The sequence below is a fragment of the Podarcis filfolensis genome (genome assembly GCF_964270895.1).
Source record: "Podarcis filfolensis genome assembly, chromosome: 12".
NCBI classification, from domain to species: domain Eukaryota; kingdom Metazoa; phylum Chordata; class Lepidosauria; order Squamata; family Lacertidae; genus Podarcis; species Podarcis filfolensis.
In genome coordinates, this window is record NC_139614.1 from 30,561,468 (window position 1) to 30,577,580 (window position 16,113).

A 16,113-nucleotide genomic window follows, 5' to 3' on the forward strand; every position below is an offset into this window, starting at 1 on the left:
GCATGGAAATGCCATTTACCTTCCCCCGGAGCAGTACCTATTTATCTTGCACTTGACGTGCTTTCGAACTGCTAGGTTGGCAGGAGCAGGGACTGAGCAACGGGAGCTCACCCCGTCGCGGGGATTCGAATCGGTGAGCCCTAGGCTCTGTGGAGGTCAAGAATTATTGTTGCTGTGTTTAGTATATCAGGCCTTGATGAATACTGGGCTATGTGATCAAATCACTAATGCCTTATTACTATTAACAAGTGTCTAACAAAAAAGGACTCTCTTTATAAAGATTCCTTTATTTATTTGTTTAAATATTTACAAACCACTTTCATATAAAATATCACAAGGCAGTGTAAAACTGGAAAAAACTACAGTAAAAGCAATTAAAACATGTATTACACACCAGGAAAGCTGGTGAACCTTTCCCCCCCCCCTAAAGGAAGATCTGATGTATTGCTCCTCATAAAACCGTCATGTTATAAGATCACTCCCTGACTGGGAGTTGTGCCCAACTGCTCTTTTCTACTCAGATTGGCGTACCTTAGGACTCATCGGAATTAGGCGTTTGAAGAAGCATCATAACACTTTGAACAGTCATGGGCTCCTGCAAAGAATACTGGGAGCTGTACTTTGTTAAGGGTGCTGAGAGACCCCTGTCCCCTCACAGAGCTGCAATTCCCATCAATGCCTCTTCCTAAGAAACTCTGGAAATTGTAACTGTGAGGGGAAAAGGAGTCCCCTAACAGCCTTAAAAAATGTGTTGCCCCTTTTCACTTTGGTTGCGTGTTAATAATTTGTAGCGCAGCAGGCAATATCAGCACTTGCAAATGTTCCCTTTGTCTTGGGTCTGTCTTCAGACACATGTGATCTCTGGAAATTTGAGAGAGGTTCCTGCATTTACATCATGTTCCCTGCAGCTCCACGCACCTTTTCAGTAAGTTTCTTTTCTCTGTGGAAACAACAAGGAAAAGATTTGAGCCTCTGGAGTTGTTGTCTTCCCCTGTTGTAAATTGGAAGGAAATAGATCTGGAAATGATTGGAAGACAATAAACACAATTGTGCTGTATCACATTTTTACAGTTGCTTTTCATAGCTGATTTGCTCTCAAGACATCATGCTTGCTTCTGATGCATGAAACCACAGAACCACAATCAGCTGATTTCATAATTTACTTCTTCCTGTCTCTCTGGACAGTCAAACTAAAAGAGGGGAGGAAAACCCCCAAAGCCCACCATTCCTAATTCAAACCACCTGTCCTAGATACATGGATACAGATGCTGTGGGTGTAACCGACTTCCATTAAAATCAATTGGAGATCGGCTGTTGACTTCTATGAGAGGCTGATTGCACCCTTTATCTTGGAAAAGTAGTCATGTTTTCTTAAATATGCAAACTTTGTGGCTTTCCCAACATCAACCTCAATTTTCATTAAGGCAATATATGGTCATTAGTGCACAACAAAATGACAAAACTAATCTTTTATTTACTTTGAGTATTACTCCGTAGGCAGACTAAACGATTTTATTTGTTCATTGTAATTCACTCTGTGATTTTCTATAACAAAAATATTTGTCCTGATATAAAGATACTTAATGGCTATGGAAAACAAACAGACAGATTGTAAGTCCAGATGAACTCAGTGGGACTTGCAATCACACTGTTAAGGCAGGGCTTGTCATCTGAGATTTTTAAATTACATGTATCAAATAAAAACTTTCTGATTAATTGGGGGACTATTTTATCTGACCAATTAAAAAAAAAGTCAATTAATTGATTGAATATTGATTGTATAATTGTAGCCCTATTTTTATTTTTATTTTGTAATGTTTTAATCTAGTACTAATACTTCTTTCTTCTTCTTTGGAGATCACTTGTGGCCAAGTAAGATTGTCTTCCATGAACATGGTCTTAACAGTGAGTCTGTAAGTGACTGTGGAGGCTACTTCTGGATCCACACATCCTTCCACAGTGGGGACATAGGTTTCCAGGTGGGAGTTGATCACGGTGAGGGTTTGACGAACATACCTTCCTCTTAGCATGTTTCTCCCTTTTGTCCTGAGTTTGAGCATCTTCAAAGCCCATGACACCTAAAGGCTGTTCTCCATTTGGAGAGCTCGCAGGCCAGTGTTTCCCAATTGCTGGTGTTTAGACTACTTTTTTTTAGATTTGCCTTGAGAGAGACTTTAAACCTCTTTTGTTGACCACCAGGCATTACACTTTCCATTTTAGGTTGGTAGTACAATAGCTTTGTAAACAAGCATTCTGGTTTCCCTGAGAATGTCCCGGTCCTCAAACACTCTACACTTCAATTGGCAGAAAGCTGCACTCGCAGAGTTCAGGCGATGCTGGATTCGGCATCAATATCTTTCCTTGTGAAAAGATAACTGCCCAGGTAGGAGAAGTGATTGACACTTTCCAATGTTACACCATTGAGCTGGATTTGTGGTGCTGCAGAGGGGTTGTTTTGTGCTTGTTGATGCAGCACTTTGGTTTTTTGGATGTTGAACTCCCATCATCTCTGACCAATGATCCTGTTAGCTAAGGATGATGGGAGTTATAGTCCCCAAACATCTGGAGGACCGAGTTTGCCTATGCCTGTCTTAGGGGATAGATTCCAAAGTTGTGGTGCTATGTCAAAGAAACTACAGTATAGGCTTTTATTTTTTGCAACCAAGGCTGCAACCATATGCAGAATAAGTCCCATGTGGGAGTAAGTCCTACTGAATTCAAACAGATTTAGTTCTGAGGTCATGTACTGAGTTCATTTAAAGGACTGAACTGTAAATATTTAGTTATGCTTAGAGCAAACAACTGGAAGTCTCACTGATTTCACTGAGTCCATTCAAAGCATGACTAAACCTAGATTCAACCATACACCTCTATCCTGTTTATGTCTGAATGGAAATTATGGACATCAGATATGCAGTCTTTCTGGCACTCAGTGTTTCATTGGCTATTAGTTTAAAACTATTTTGATAGTATTTTCATTTCTCTTTTGTCACTGGCATCTTGCATTTATGCAAATCTTTTACCAGCTCAGAATAACAATGATTTAACTCAGGGGACAGAAATTGCTTAATGGTTGAATGCGATTAATCATGTACAAATGATTGAATAATATTTCCTCTCTCTTGATTACTAAAATCCTACAGGGGGGAAAACCTCAATTCATTGTCTCTGGAGAGTTATTGATGGTCACTGACTAATTGTGGACAAAAAAAATAATATTAGTAGTCCATTACAGTCTGATAAATATTCCAAGCGTATATGACACTTTTGAGTTGATATGTATTCTGAGCATGTACTCCAATAATTCTCTCATCAGAGTTGCCTTGTTACCCTAACGCTCTGCAGATACTGATAATTAATCAACTGCATCGAATCTTTACAGAGTAAACAAATCTGCCACATGTGAGGGATGATTATGTTTCGTGTAGTTGGGAAGATTTCCCCGCTTAATATATTCATGCCAAAGGCATCCTCAGTTGCAAAGTATTTTTGTCACTCATGGGGAAAAATTACTTTCTTCTTATTTAGAATAGATGTTCTCCGCATGTTATAGGAAAACTCTCCAACTGGTGTAAATTGGAATAGTGTCCTTGAAATCTGCAGACCTGTGCTGATTTAGGCCAGCTGAGGATCTAGCAAGCTGAATATTTATGGGACAGTTCGCAAAACGTAAGATTGTTAAACATATCTATTTTTGGTATTTTCTCTCTCTTTCTCTCCCTCCCCCCACTTTCCTTCCCCCTTTTTTTGCATTGTACTTGGGGATGATTGAAAAGGCTTTTTTCCCTTGACTAGAGGAAACTCATCTGAGAAAGATTATTTTCAAAGTAGTTTGACAGCCTTCGTACAAACTTGTTCCACAAGAACAGTTCCTCCTTAAGTGCCAAACTCTGCATGCATGTGTGTAAATCCAAGGACAATGTGGTGCTGACAGACTTCCTGGAAGAATTGTGGTGGAATGGGGGGGGGGGCGCGTTTGCATTATTCCATGTGGAGTGCAGACCCACATTGACAGACACTCTGGCATCATGTAATCCTGTGAAGTGCCGGCCCTACCATTAGGCAGGAAGCTGATTCGGGCAGCAGATCCTGGGGCAAGAGCAATTCCCATTCCTCTGAGTTGTCTAAGCCAGCCTGCTTTGCCCCTCTTAAGCTAGCCAGCTTCCCTTAAGTACCCTGAGGAAGAAGGATGCTGTCCTGTTACCAGTGCTGAAGTAAGATTCAACTCTACCTGGAATCTTGTCTTTGCCTCAGGCAGCAAAATGTATTGGCCTGGCCTTTAGCCTATGTTTCACCTAATGTTACAAGTTATGTGGGTTTAAACATATTAAATTTAGTGGGTTTAATTCTGCCCGGGATATGGTTGCACAATGGCTGTTACAGGAAATCCTGCTTGTGCCAATGGAAGCTGCTCATTCTATTTGCAATCCAAAGCACCACACATCAAGCTGTATTTCTCTGTATTCCTGAATACTCTGGGGCAAGTGGATGGAAAAAATGAATTAATCACAGTTTTAGGTTCAGACAGTTCAGTCTTTTGGCTCAACCCTTATGCATGTTTACTCAGAAGTTAGTCTCATCAAGGTCAGTGGTAAGTGTGCATGGGATTGCAGCCACTGGTAGTTTTGAACATCAGTGTTTAATCTTGGGACATCAGAAGTTATAAGAAATATGTAATTTCTCCGAGCATGTGCAGTGTCCTTTATATCCATAGCACTGAATGGATCCATCTGCCCTGATGGATAACCTTAGCTAAGAACAGAACAAGGGGAGTGCAACCTCGCTGTAGCTTTTGGTATCATAGACCATGGCATCTTTCAGTACCAGTTCTGTGGGATGGGTTTGGAGGAACTTCTACTTCTTTGGCGATCACTCGTGGCCAAGTAAGATTGTCTTCCATAAACACGGTTTTAACAGTAAGTCCGTAAGTGACTGTGGTGGCCAATTTTGGATCCACACATCCTTCCACAATGGGGACAGAGGTTTCTGGGTAGGAGTTGATCATGGTGAGGGTTTGCCAAGTGTGCCTTCCTCTTAGCATGTTTATCCCTTTTGTCCTGAGTTTGAGCATCTTCAAAGCCCATGACACCTTTGGTAAAAGGCTGTTCTCCATTTGGAGCACTCACAAGCCAGTGTTTCCCAGTTGTTGGTGTTTATACTACATTTTTTTTAGATTTGCCTTGAGAGAGTCTTTAAACCTCTTTTGCTGACCACCAGCATTACGCTTTCCATTTCTAAGTTCGGAATAGAGTAGCTTTGGAAGACGATAATCAGGCATCTGCACAACATGACCAGTCCAACGAAAATGGAGGAACTACATTACAGTGGTTCCAGTCTCATCTATGTAGCCAAGTCCAGAGGGCAGCATTGGGAGAACACTTTTGGCTCCCTAGCAGTTACACTATGGGGTGCTGCAGGGCACTATTTTATTCCCAATGATAGTGCTGCAGCCAGGGCTTAGGTGATGTGGGGCAAGGTGCCATCAGTATACTGATGACACTCAGCTCTATTTCTCCGCAGCATCTGAATCAGGAGTAGCTGTGTGGGCCCAGCAGTAGTGGGATGAAGGAAAACAGGTCAAACTTAGATGTTAACAAGATGGAGGTACTGTGAGCAAATGGTTCCCATGTCTGAGGAAGTAGCCATTTTCCTGACCTAGTCAGAGTTGCATCCCCCTGAAAGAGCAGGTACACATGGATGCAGTTTTGTGGAGGCCTTGGTAGCCTCAGTGGCTATGAGCACCTTTGATTGGCTTCAGCTGGCATGTGGTTGCTCCTGGCCTGAGAGAACTTGATCACAGCAGTCCAGGTAGTAGGGACTTCATGACTGGATTACTGCAATACATCCCATGTAGGACTCCCCTCGTGCTTGGTCCAGAAACTGAAGTTAGTGCAGCATGCTGCAGCACAACTGCTGACTGGAGGGATATTTGAACTGGCTGCCAATTCGTTACGGGGCCAAATTCAAGATATTGCTATTAGCATATAAACCCATTAACAGCTCTGGACTATTTCACTTGAAGGACTGACTCAAGTCACTGCCCACTCAACCACTTTGATTTGCAGAACCGGTCCCTTCCGTCTCAACCATTCCAAAATGTAGAGATCCAGAGATTCACGATCTCACGGCTCTTGAGGATTCCTCAACCTCACCTAGCGCCGGCAGGCATGCAGAACAGCTTCCGGGGCTTAACCCATGGCAACCACTGGAATCTGCGCTTGCTTTGAGGCTGCAATCCTATATACCACCCCCTTACCCGGGCACACATCCCATTCAAAGTTGATGGGCTTTACTTATGATAAGGCGCAGGCAGGAATACGCCACCCCCACCCGTATACATATGCAGCATGCAGCATTTCCTCTCCACGGGATGCAGCTGCAGAGGGTTAAAGTACGAATTACCAAAAAATAAATAATAAATCATAAAGTCTCCCCACGCCGCCACCTCCGGGACGGCTTTGCCTGCCGGAGCGGCTACATTTCACCTTATTGGCCGGACAAGGGACCACGGGAAGCCGGGGAGTTGACACGCGCCGCCCGGGCGGCCAGGCCGGAGGACACAGGCGGATCACGCGCGCCGCAGCGGCTTCCCGGGGGCCGCCGGCAGCCAATGGGCGGGCGGCGGCGGCGCTTCCTCTCTCCTGGTTGGTGCGTCTGCGAGGACGCCGCTCGCCGCTGCCGCCGCCTCCGCTCGCCTAGCCAGGGGGAAAGGGCCGGCTGCGCAAGGTAAAGCATGGCTGCCAAGGTAAGTCACGGAGCTCCGGCGGCGCGCGCATAAGAGCGCGGGCTGCGGCTGCTGCTTCTGCCCCGGTAGCAGCCGCGCCACGTGCTCCCCGGTCCTCCAGGCGGCTGCCGCTGGGAGGGGAGAAGCGGGGAGGCTGCCAGAGTTGACCTAGGGCCTGTCCTTGGCGCAGCTTGGCCCGCTTTCGGGGGTGAGGGGACATACCTCCCCCCTCGTGGGAAGGGCCAAGCCGAGGCCAGCAGGTCGTGCTGCTTCCGGAAACCCCAAAGAGGAGGCGAGGCCTCAGGGAAGAGTCTTTTGGTTAGCATGCAGATGCACCAGCAAGCGCCTCCCCCCCACCCCAAACGGAGAGGTTCCGGGGCTGAGGGCTGCTTCCGAAAATCATAGCCCACAAGCCCATTTTGCTCGCCCAGCGTCCCGTTTCCCAATAGGGGCCGGGACAGATGCTTCTAGGAACCCCAGCAGCAGGTTCCCCGCTGGCAGCCGCCTCTCCGCTCTTGCTGCCTTCCCTGACATTCGTAGGTACACTGCCCTTGTGCATGGAGGTTCTCTTTCGTTGTCAAGCTCCAGAGCCAAGGATGGAAGCTGGCCCTGTAGGAGCTGGAAGCTTGCTTCCCTCTGGCAGCGTTCATGGAGGTGTCGAAACTTCCTGTGCTGCAAGGAGAATGCTCTGGGTGTGTTCAAAGACAGCTTTGTATGGTTGGTTCATTGGCACTTAACACTAGAAAGTGGGTCCTGGGGCTAAGGCCTAGTACAGTAAGTCTTGACTGGCAGCACTAGTTAGATCCACACTTGGTACCTGCCTTCAGTGCGCTGTTTGCTCCATAATTAGGATAAGCCTTGAGATTTCTGTAAAATGCCTGTGTTACAATGAAGTGACTTTGAAGGCCCATTTCCACCTGCAGTCCTTTTCAGTTTGCAAAGCACACTTACCTCAGAAACAGGACTTATTATTTTCCAATATATAAATCCATTATGCACATTTATGGGAGCTATGCAATATAGCTTCGCAGTTTTCTTTTTTAAAAAATATACTGTCCCAGCTATAGTGCCTGTACAGTTTGGAGCATTGAGACCAACACAAAGGTCACATTTATGCAAGGACTTTGGTTTGAACAGTGATAGTCACCTGACTTTCATTGACAGTTTTCCAAGTTCAGATAGTTAAGAGGCTGAAGGCTGCCTGTCAGCCAGAAGGAGAAATGTCTTAAAGTTACCTTGAAAAACCAAGCACAAATGTTTTGGCAAGATGGTGGCAGTTTGTGCAAAGCTACAATAGAATGCTAGGAAAATCCTATGCTTAAAGACGCCTTATATCTTCTGCAGCCGTACAAACCCTACAAACAGAATGGTGTTTGACTACGCTGAACATGCTGTGCATTATAGACAGCCAAACAAGCAGAATGAATGAGTGAATTAAATCAAAGGCCTTGCATCACTTCATAGCCCATTCACACATATAAACTATACATGCAAACCGTCATTCACACAATATACCATAGACAGAAGTTCTCTACAGTTCAGTACATGTTCAGCTGTTGTCTATCAAGCATATTCTAAGCAAAAATAGAGAAATCTTGTAAATGTAGTTAGAACCCTAGTTAACAAACTATTTTAAGTTTTCCAGAAGCAGTTATGTGAGTGCTTAAAAAGAATATTTAAACATTTTTTAAAAAAGTAAAAGGTTGCTAGCACTGTTTTTGGCAATTGCTGACAAACATCTGCCTATTAAACCACATTAAAGCCATCCCTGTTCAGAACCCTGATCCTTAATGTTGTCATAGCTGCCTGTGGTGCTATGATAAAGTGATCACACCCTAAGAGAAGCCACTGTGTTGTATTGATTATAACCTTCTTATGGGTGTAGAGCAGCCTTCCCTACTGTGTTATTCTCCAGACGTTTTGGACTACAACTCCCATCAGCCCCAGCCATCTCCCAGGTTGGAGAAGGCTGGTGAACAGGTTTCAAAGCCAAAACCCTAATCATGGCTATGTGGAGGTAAGTCCTGTTGAAAGCCGTAGACTTGCTTCAAGTTTAGCAAGTTTAAGACTGTTAAGGGTGTGGATCGGCTTGCAGAGCAAAACTTTGGGGTAAGACTTGAAACAGAAGTATTTAGTTTGAGAGAAGGGCAATTTGTTCAGTACAGAGGAGCTTCCTTCAGTCTTGTCGTGGAAAACCACACAGTCTAAAGGCTGAAAGGAATATCGAGGATCAGTCCTGTACAACCATCTACTCTGACACATTTGCTCTAGAGTTGACCGTCTCATATTTATCCATTAAAAAAAAAGAAAGTAAGTAAAAATCCATAGTTGCCTTTGGTAGATTGACAAGACAGGTTATCCTTCATAGGAATGTTTCATGTTACAACATGCCTGGAGGAATATGTGGTAGAAACCTCTCAGTAGATGTTTATATTAAAGCGTGTTTATTTTGCATTGCATATAGTGATTGGATTGCAGGAAAACAGTATACAAATGCAAGAGGAAGCCTTGGTTGACTGTAGCTCCTCACCATAGTTGTACACAGTGAACTGTACATATGCAGTGGGACTATCAAAATTGTGTGGACTTAAAATCATGAACATTATCAGTTTGGAATGCTTTCCTTTCCTTAAGATGGTATCTAAACCTTATGCACTTTTGGCATTAAGTCAAACACAGTTGCCATTCTGAGTTCCAGTGCTAGGCTTGTAGGTTTGTGCTGTAGAGATATAGGGTAGAGTGAAGCCCCTCTTTGAATCTGTAGAGCTTCCTGGGCACTGGCAGTTTTCAATCCAGTACTGGAAGTTCAGGCTGCATATCATCCTAGTCTTTTCTTAGCTCCATGTTTTTCCCTTCCATCACAAATTCTAGAAACTTTGAAATGAAAGCTAAGCTTTTCTATGTTCTTAGAAGAGTGTTCTGACTGCTCTCTTAAATGCAAAGCATGTGTGTTTTTAAATGGGCCCTGGACAATCGACATGCTTACAGGTGACATGGTATATAGTGTTTTCTAAACATAGCATTCCATAGAGATCTGAATTATTTCTTAGTATGTATAGGCGCTGGGGGGGGGGGAGAGGAAAGGAAGGCAGTGTTTTCCTTGCAAAAGGGTCAGAGGTTTAATGAACTGAAGTGTTAAATTATGGTGGAAGGTGCAGAAGGATGCTGAAATAAGTTGAGTCAGATTGTAGTACAGCATAGCAGGAGTTTGATCCTGCATGCAAACTGCTATAGGGGCTGCCTAATTTATTACATTTATTTAATATGTGGTCCCAGGATGGATTACGTGGACCTCAGTACTGTACAATGAAATATGCAATACATAAGCATTACTAGAGTATAAATTAAACTGCAGCAACAGCAGTCAGAAATGGCAAAAACACTACAATGAAAGGCATATTCTGATCTCATCTTCCACCACCAGAAGTCTGTGCAAAAAGGGTGCATCTTGACCACACATCATGGGCGTAGCCAGGATTTTTGTTGGTGTGGGGCAGAACCTCAGTTAGCTATGTATTTTTATTGATGGGGGGCAGCTGAGCTGGCAGGGAGCTGCCTGACCCCTGGCTACATCCATGCAGACATCAAAATTTGTGCAGTGTTGTATCTTGGAGGGGAGGGCATTCCCCAACCTGGGGGCCACCACACCGAAGCTCAAATGTGTGCCTAAGGTTCAGGCTGAGTTGTGTGAAAATACTCTTCTGATCTAGCCCAATAATGTTCCGTTTGATTTTTCTCTTCAGCCAAACAATGGATTGGTGAGTTGTGGGAATTTTTCTGAGTCGTTGATATATATTTTTTTCTGCATTTGCCTGATACCTGTCCTGTGCCAGCATCCTGCATGACAGCTTTTTAAAATTAATTTTATTCATTTTTGTATACCCTCAAACTCATGCACCCTTTTGTATCCTGTTGCATTGTTCTTTAAATGATGTGTTTAAGGTTTTCTGGTTTTCTTCCCCCCTCCCTTGCAAAAGAACACAACCCATTTTGATGCATAGGGTATTTGAGAGTGAATAGGACTTTTTTAAAAAAAATGTAGTATGCTAATATAAGTATTCTTTTTTATGGCCTAGTACAGAAAGATTGGATCAGGCTGCAGGTCCTAACCCACCAGTTGAAAACCACTGCACAGACTTGTAAAGTTAACTAGCCTGCAAAAAAACAAAGTATTTGCCTGTTAAGGGACAACTAGCCTGTGTTTCGGGCAGTTTGCAGAGGATGGACTCCTCTTTCTCCAACCTGCACAGAAGAATCACCATGGTATCCCAGTAATACCAAAAAAGCCTGGCTGGGGCCAAGATTGGCTACATTTTAGTCCCATGTTAAAAACTGGCTTTTTATTCAGGTGTTTGGACCATGTTGAGCATTTGACATGCTTGTGCCGTTGATTGGTATTGCATATTTTAAGATTCCATGCCAAATATTATAAATTGATTGTTATGTTTTATAGTTTTAGGTGTTCCCAAGAATGGTTTTATTGTTGTTTTCTGCCCCCCGATCAACTGATAAATATATATAGTGGATTAGGAGTGTTTTAATTAAATCCTAGCCTCTTAGGTAAAGGTCAAGGGACCCCTGACCATTAGGTCCAGTCGTGACCGACTTTGGGGTTGCGGCTCTCATCTCGCTTTATTGGCTGAGGGAGCTGGTGTACAGCTTCCGGGTCATGTGGCCAGCATGACTAAGCCGCTTCTGGCAAACCAGAGCAGTGCACAGAAACGCTGTTTACCTTCCCACTGGAGGGGTACCTATTTATCTACTTGCACTTTGCTGTACTTTCGAACTGCTAGGTTGGCAGGAGCAGGGACCGAACAACGGGAGCTCACCCCATCGCGGGGATTCGAACCGATGACCTTCTGATCGGCAAGTCCTAGGCTCTGTGGTATAACCAACAGCGCCACCCGCATCCCCCCTAGCCTCTTAGCTTGCCAGTAAAATAATAACGCCAAATGCACTGATGGTAGAGACTTGTGTCTCCCCTTTCCACCAGTGTTTCTGTCCTTGTTGCGGAAGCAGAGACTTTATCAGTTCATCTGTAGCTAGCATGGAAACTAAATGAGTTGGCAGCCTCCTCCATTAGCTCTCTCACTTGCATAGAATTCCTGGTCACCTGTGGCAATCAGGCAAGTTTTTGAATGCAAGGATGGTTTTGTGCAAAGTCCAGCGAAACGAATAGGAGTTACATTCTGCTCTGACCAGCTTCCTCGGAGGAAAGGAGAGAGTAAAAGCCGGGTGCAGCTGTGATGTGTCATTTATAGCACAGGCATTGTGCAGGAGAATTTCCTTGTTAATTGCGTCCTTAATCCTCCAGATTAAGCGAGACATTCCAAAACTGTGCTGTATTTATACTGGATACTAAAAACATATATCCCTCTTTTATCCAAATACAAACTCAAGGCAACTTGACAACAATTTAAGAACAAAACAAATACAGGAAAAAAGTAGCAGATAACAAAAAACACAAACTGTATTTTGGAAATGCCTCCTGAAACAAAGGCTGCATATAGACCATAGATCTAAGGCGCATTTAAACCTCAGTCCCGGAGAATCATCCTAACTGTAGCTTGTTATGGGTGCTGGGAATTGTAGCTCTGCGATGGGTAAACTACAGTTTCCAGGATCCTTAATTGGGGGGGGGGGGAGAGAAAAGGGAATGTGCTTTAAATGTGTACACAACCAAACCCATCTTAAGAGAGCAGTTTTAAAAAGTGAGCTGTGAAAAGGCCAGGCACATTTCTAGGAAGATTCCACCACCATATAGACCTTTTCAGTTGTTCCTAGCAGTTGAACGCTTAAGAGAAGGAGGCAATGGGAAGCAAAAAGAGCAGAGTTCTCAAGGAGAGATCTTAAACTAGTTCATATGGTAGAGTCATGGAATTTTTAAGAGTTGGAAGGGACTTTTGAGGTTATCCAAGCTAAGCCCTTGCTCAGTACAGGAGGCAACTGCAGCATCCCTGGCCGATGACCATCCAGCCTCTGCCTGAATACCTCCAGTGAAGGAGAGCCCACCACTTCCTGATTATAAGTTTATGATACCTGTCCCATCAAGTACTCAGAATGCTTTGTGCGGAAGGTACACCAAAGGCATGTACATCACAGTGAACCTTTGTTTTTATACCATTGACCTGCACAGATTATGATGGTACATTTCAAAAATTTACAACTTGCTGGACAACAGAGGCTGTTAAGGGGTAGAGAAGGAGGAGGAGGAGGAGGAAGAAGAAGAAGAAGAGAGGGAACTTGCCAGCCCTTTTTGCACATTGAGCTGGCTCTGAAACAGAGATCTGAGAGTGCAGCTGCATGTTCTCCACTGTGCTTGTGGAACGTTCTCAGACTGAAAACGCGAACTTTCTGCTAACACCCAAGTTCCTGTCCTCCATGTAATAGTCTTGTTTTGTGAGTTAATGCTACTGTTCTTATAGTGATCCTGATTTGGGCCATGGTACAAAATTCACAATAACAGATCCAGCGATGTGGTGACTAAGAATAGATTTATGCACCTGACTTTTTCCTATCACACTGTGATTCCAAGAACACATTGTGAAAAGAATGACACGCCAAAATGCTTGTTTTTATAGCTGATAAGACCTGCTGTGCTACATCTGAAAAGCCTTGACTTGTGTGTGAATATATAGCATTGGCTATTAAGTAAGTAATTCTTTTTATTCCAGCTTCAGGGAGGAATTCTTAGTACTTTTTATTAATTTGTTTATCATGCACAGAACAGGAAAATGATGGGTCTGCTTCACAGATTATGTGACAGGGAGCTATGGCCCGTGTCATTTTCTAGCAGTGTTAACACTGTAGCGTGAACACTTGACTCATGCATGTATATATTGTTCTTCTGTGTATATATCAAATATGATACACAAGTCATAATCTCACTTACCAGTTAAGGAAAATGTGTGATGCATGATTGTGTGAAGATTTCAGCCCTGAGTCCTGTGGGGGGGGGGGGGAAGGCAGGATATAAATTAATAATAATGTCAAAGAAAAGATGCTCTGTAACACAAATAAATGTATTTCAATAGGTGTTCAACAACCAGCCATTTGCACGAAACTGACGCTTCTCATTGATAGCATCCACCCTCTGGAATGCCATCCCTTAGTTAATTTTTGAGATGGCAGTAGTAGCAACCTTTGAACATGTCTTCACTTCCTGTGACCCAAACTTTCCTGGACACCGAGGAAATTTTATTTCTGTGTTTGTTACACTTCCCAGTTTCATTTGTGAGATACAGCCGTATTTGGTTTGTACCTAGTTTTTAAAATATTTTATCAGAGGTTGTTTTAATTTATATGTAAACAGAGAGTTTTTTATTGTATATAACTTTTAAAAAATAAGTAGATAAAAGCTGATGCAGTCTTGCTTTGGTGTAAGCCACTCTTCTGTTCCAACTGGATTAATTCTCAGTCTTGGAGGTTGGCTGGCGCAAGAGCACACATAAAGGTCCACTGCAACCTCAGGTCTAAAACAAAATAGCACCAAGCAGTAATAAAGAGAGCCCCCAAACAAGGTCCAGGTGACGCTGAGGTTCAGCATAGGAGAGTAGCTCTGTATCAGACATAATCCAAAGGCAGAATCCTAAGGCTGAGGTGTAGAGGTCAACAGCTAGGAAGATCAGGATAAATGCAAATCAGGTTGCCAGAGTAAGAAGCATAAACGTATATTAGTTCTAGTAACTATCATACCTCAGTGTAACAACAACAACAACAACTGATTTCTATTCTGCCCATCTGAATGGGTTGCCCTTGCCACTCTAGGCGGCTTCCAACATCAAACACAGTACAACAGGGGTCAGCAAACTTTTTTAGCAGGGGGCCGGTCCCCTGTCCCTCAGACCTTGTGGGGGTCCGGACTATATTTTGAAGAAAAAAAATGAACGAATTCCTATGTCCCACAAATAACCCAGAGATGCATTTTAAATAAAAGCACACATTCTACTCATGTAAAAACACACTTATTCCCGGACCGTCCGTGGGCCAGATTTAGAAGGTGATTGGGCTGGATCCGGCCCCTGGGCCTTGGTTTGCCTACTCATGCAGTACAACATCAAACATTAAAAACTTCCCTATACATGTGGTTTATAAGACTGGCTTCCCGCACTCTGCCCCAAATCATCTGCTTCACAAGCTACCTGTCCAGGAAACCTTTACTGTTGAGGAGTTATTTCCAAGGAGCACTTTACTCTTGAGTAGCACGATGACTTTGGGCTTTCAGGTGTATTCCCCTTTGTTGACCAGCTGCTGCTGCTGCTTTCAAGGTCTGAGGATGATTTAACCTCCTCCTCTGCCTCAGACAGAGAGACCTCTCCAACAGTTCTTGAGTGTCACCCCATGGAGGCCAGTCCGGCAAGGTCTCCCTGAATATCATGGGCTTCAGGATCAGTGCTGCAGATCTTTGACCAGATTCCAATGCGTTTTCTGAATGCATCCTCCCAGGCAAGCACCGTTGTCTTATGCTGCTAATATCACATCTGGGATAGTTTGGAACAGGGATGGGGAACCTTTGGACCTCCAGATGTTTTTTTACTCAGGCCTGGTCAGGGATGATGGGCCATGTAGTCCAGCAGCATCTGGGGGCTCCCTGTCCCTGTTCAGAGCACATGATAAGCCTTTGTGCTCCCTGCTGGGAACCCAGGCTCTAAAATGGGAGCGTTGTTCTCTTGTACTGCCGCAAGGGAATGCTTACTATGTCCTGAGCATTGGGGCATCGAAGAGCGCTAGGCCTGCCCCTGCCTCACAATAGAATTTCACTTGGATAATTACATTATCTTGCATTACAGCAAGAGACCTAATTGGCTTGGGCCATGATCTGCAGGTCTCTGAGTAGCATAATGCCTAATCCTGTCCAGGTGCTGGAGTTCGTTGCAGATTAAGCGTCAGAGATTAATCACTTAACATTGCAGGCCTCAAGAGACACTGATTTATTTTTTTTAAGGGACACTATAATAACCTTTTATTTTGGCAGAAGTAATTCAGTATAAATAGTGTTGGGGGGGGGATCCTTGCCAAAAAGCAATTGAACGGGGTGTGCGGATTTTGTGACAAATTTTAGGGCGTTTTTAAAAGTTCGGTGTGGTAAAATGAGTATATTATGTGACTATAAAAAACACCAAAACCCTGTTATCCTGTGGAGGTTGGTTGATTTGGAAGAATGAGGCCTTGACGCACCCACCTCACTCTGCCCTCAGCCACCTGTCTGTTTTGTTATTTATAACTTATAACCCACTTGGGGCTTGTCCACACTTCCTCTTGTGCCTAGAGAGCAGTTTTCGATTTCCCCCGCTTCTCTTCAGTGCTAAATCACAGCAAACGTCAAACCGTGCTTTGGTTCAGCAGTAAAGATTGGATATTCCCAGGGGAAAGCGGTGGGGTAAGTGGAA

General features: G+C 43.8%; 1 protein-coding gene and 1 long non-coding RNA gene across 3 annotated transcripts in view; one reads left to right on the forward strand and one right to left on the reverse strand.

The window, feature by feature from the left end:
• Positions 1-421: 421 nt before the first annotated feature.
• Positions 422-6,593, reverse strand: LOC310745887. Its single transcript, XR_014540429.1, has 2 exons — positions 6,486-6,593; positions 422-940 (listed from the first exon to the last, which is right to left on the reverse strand). It is a non-coding gene; the product is annotated as an uncharacterized lncRNA (long non-coding RNA).
• Positions 6,594-6,638: 45 nt separating this feature from the next.
• SLC25A13 (solute carrier family 25 member 13) overlaps positions 6,639-16,113 on the forward strand; it is a 106,951-nt gene continuing 97,476 nt past the window's right edge. The window contains exons 1-2 of one of the 2 annotated variants that reach the window (XM_083578633.1): positions 6,657-6,745; positions 10,468-10,482. In XM_083578633.1, the coding sequence (XP_083434759.1) occupies positions 6,734-6,745; positions 10,468-10,482 (27 nt within the window). In that variant the 5' untranslated portion in view covers positions 6,657-6,733. Of the gene's footprint in view, positions 6,746-10,467; positions 10,483-16,113 lie in introns of both variants that reach the window. The other variant, XM_083578634.1, reaches the window with a different exon arrangement.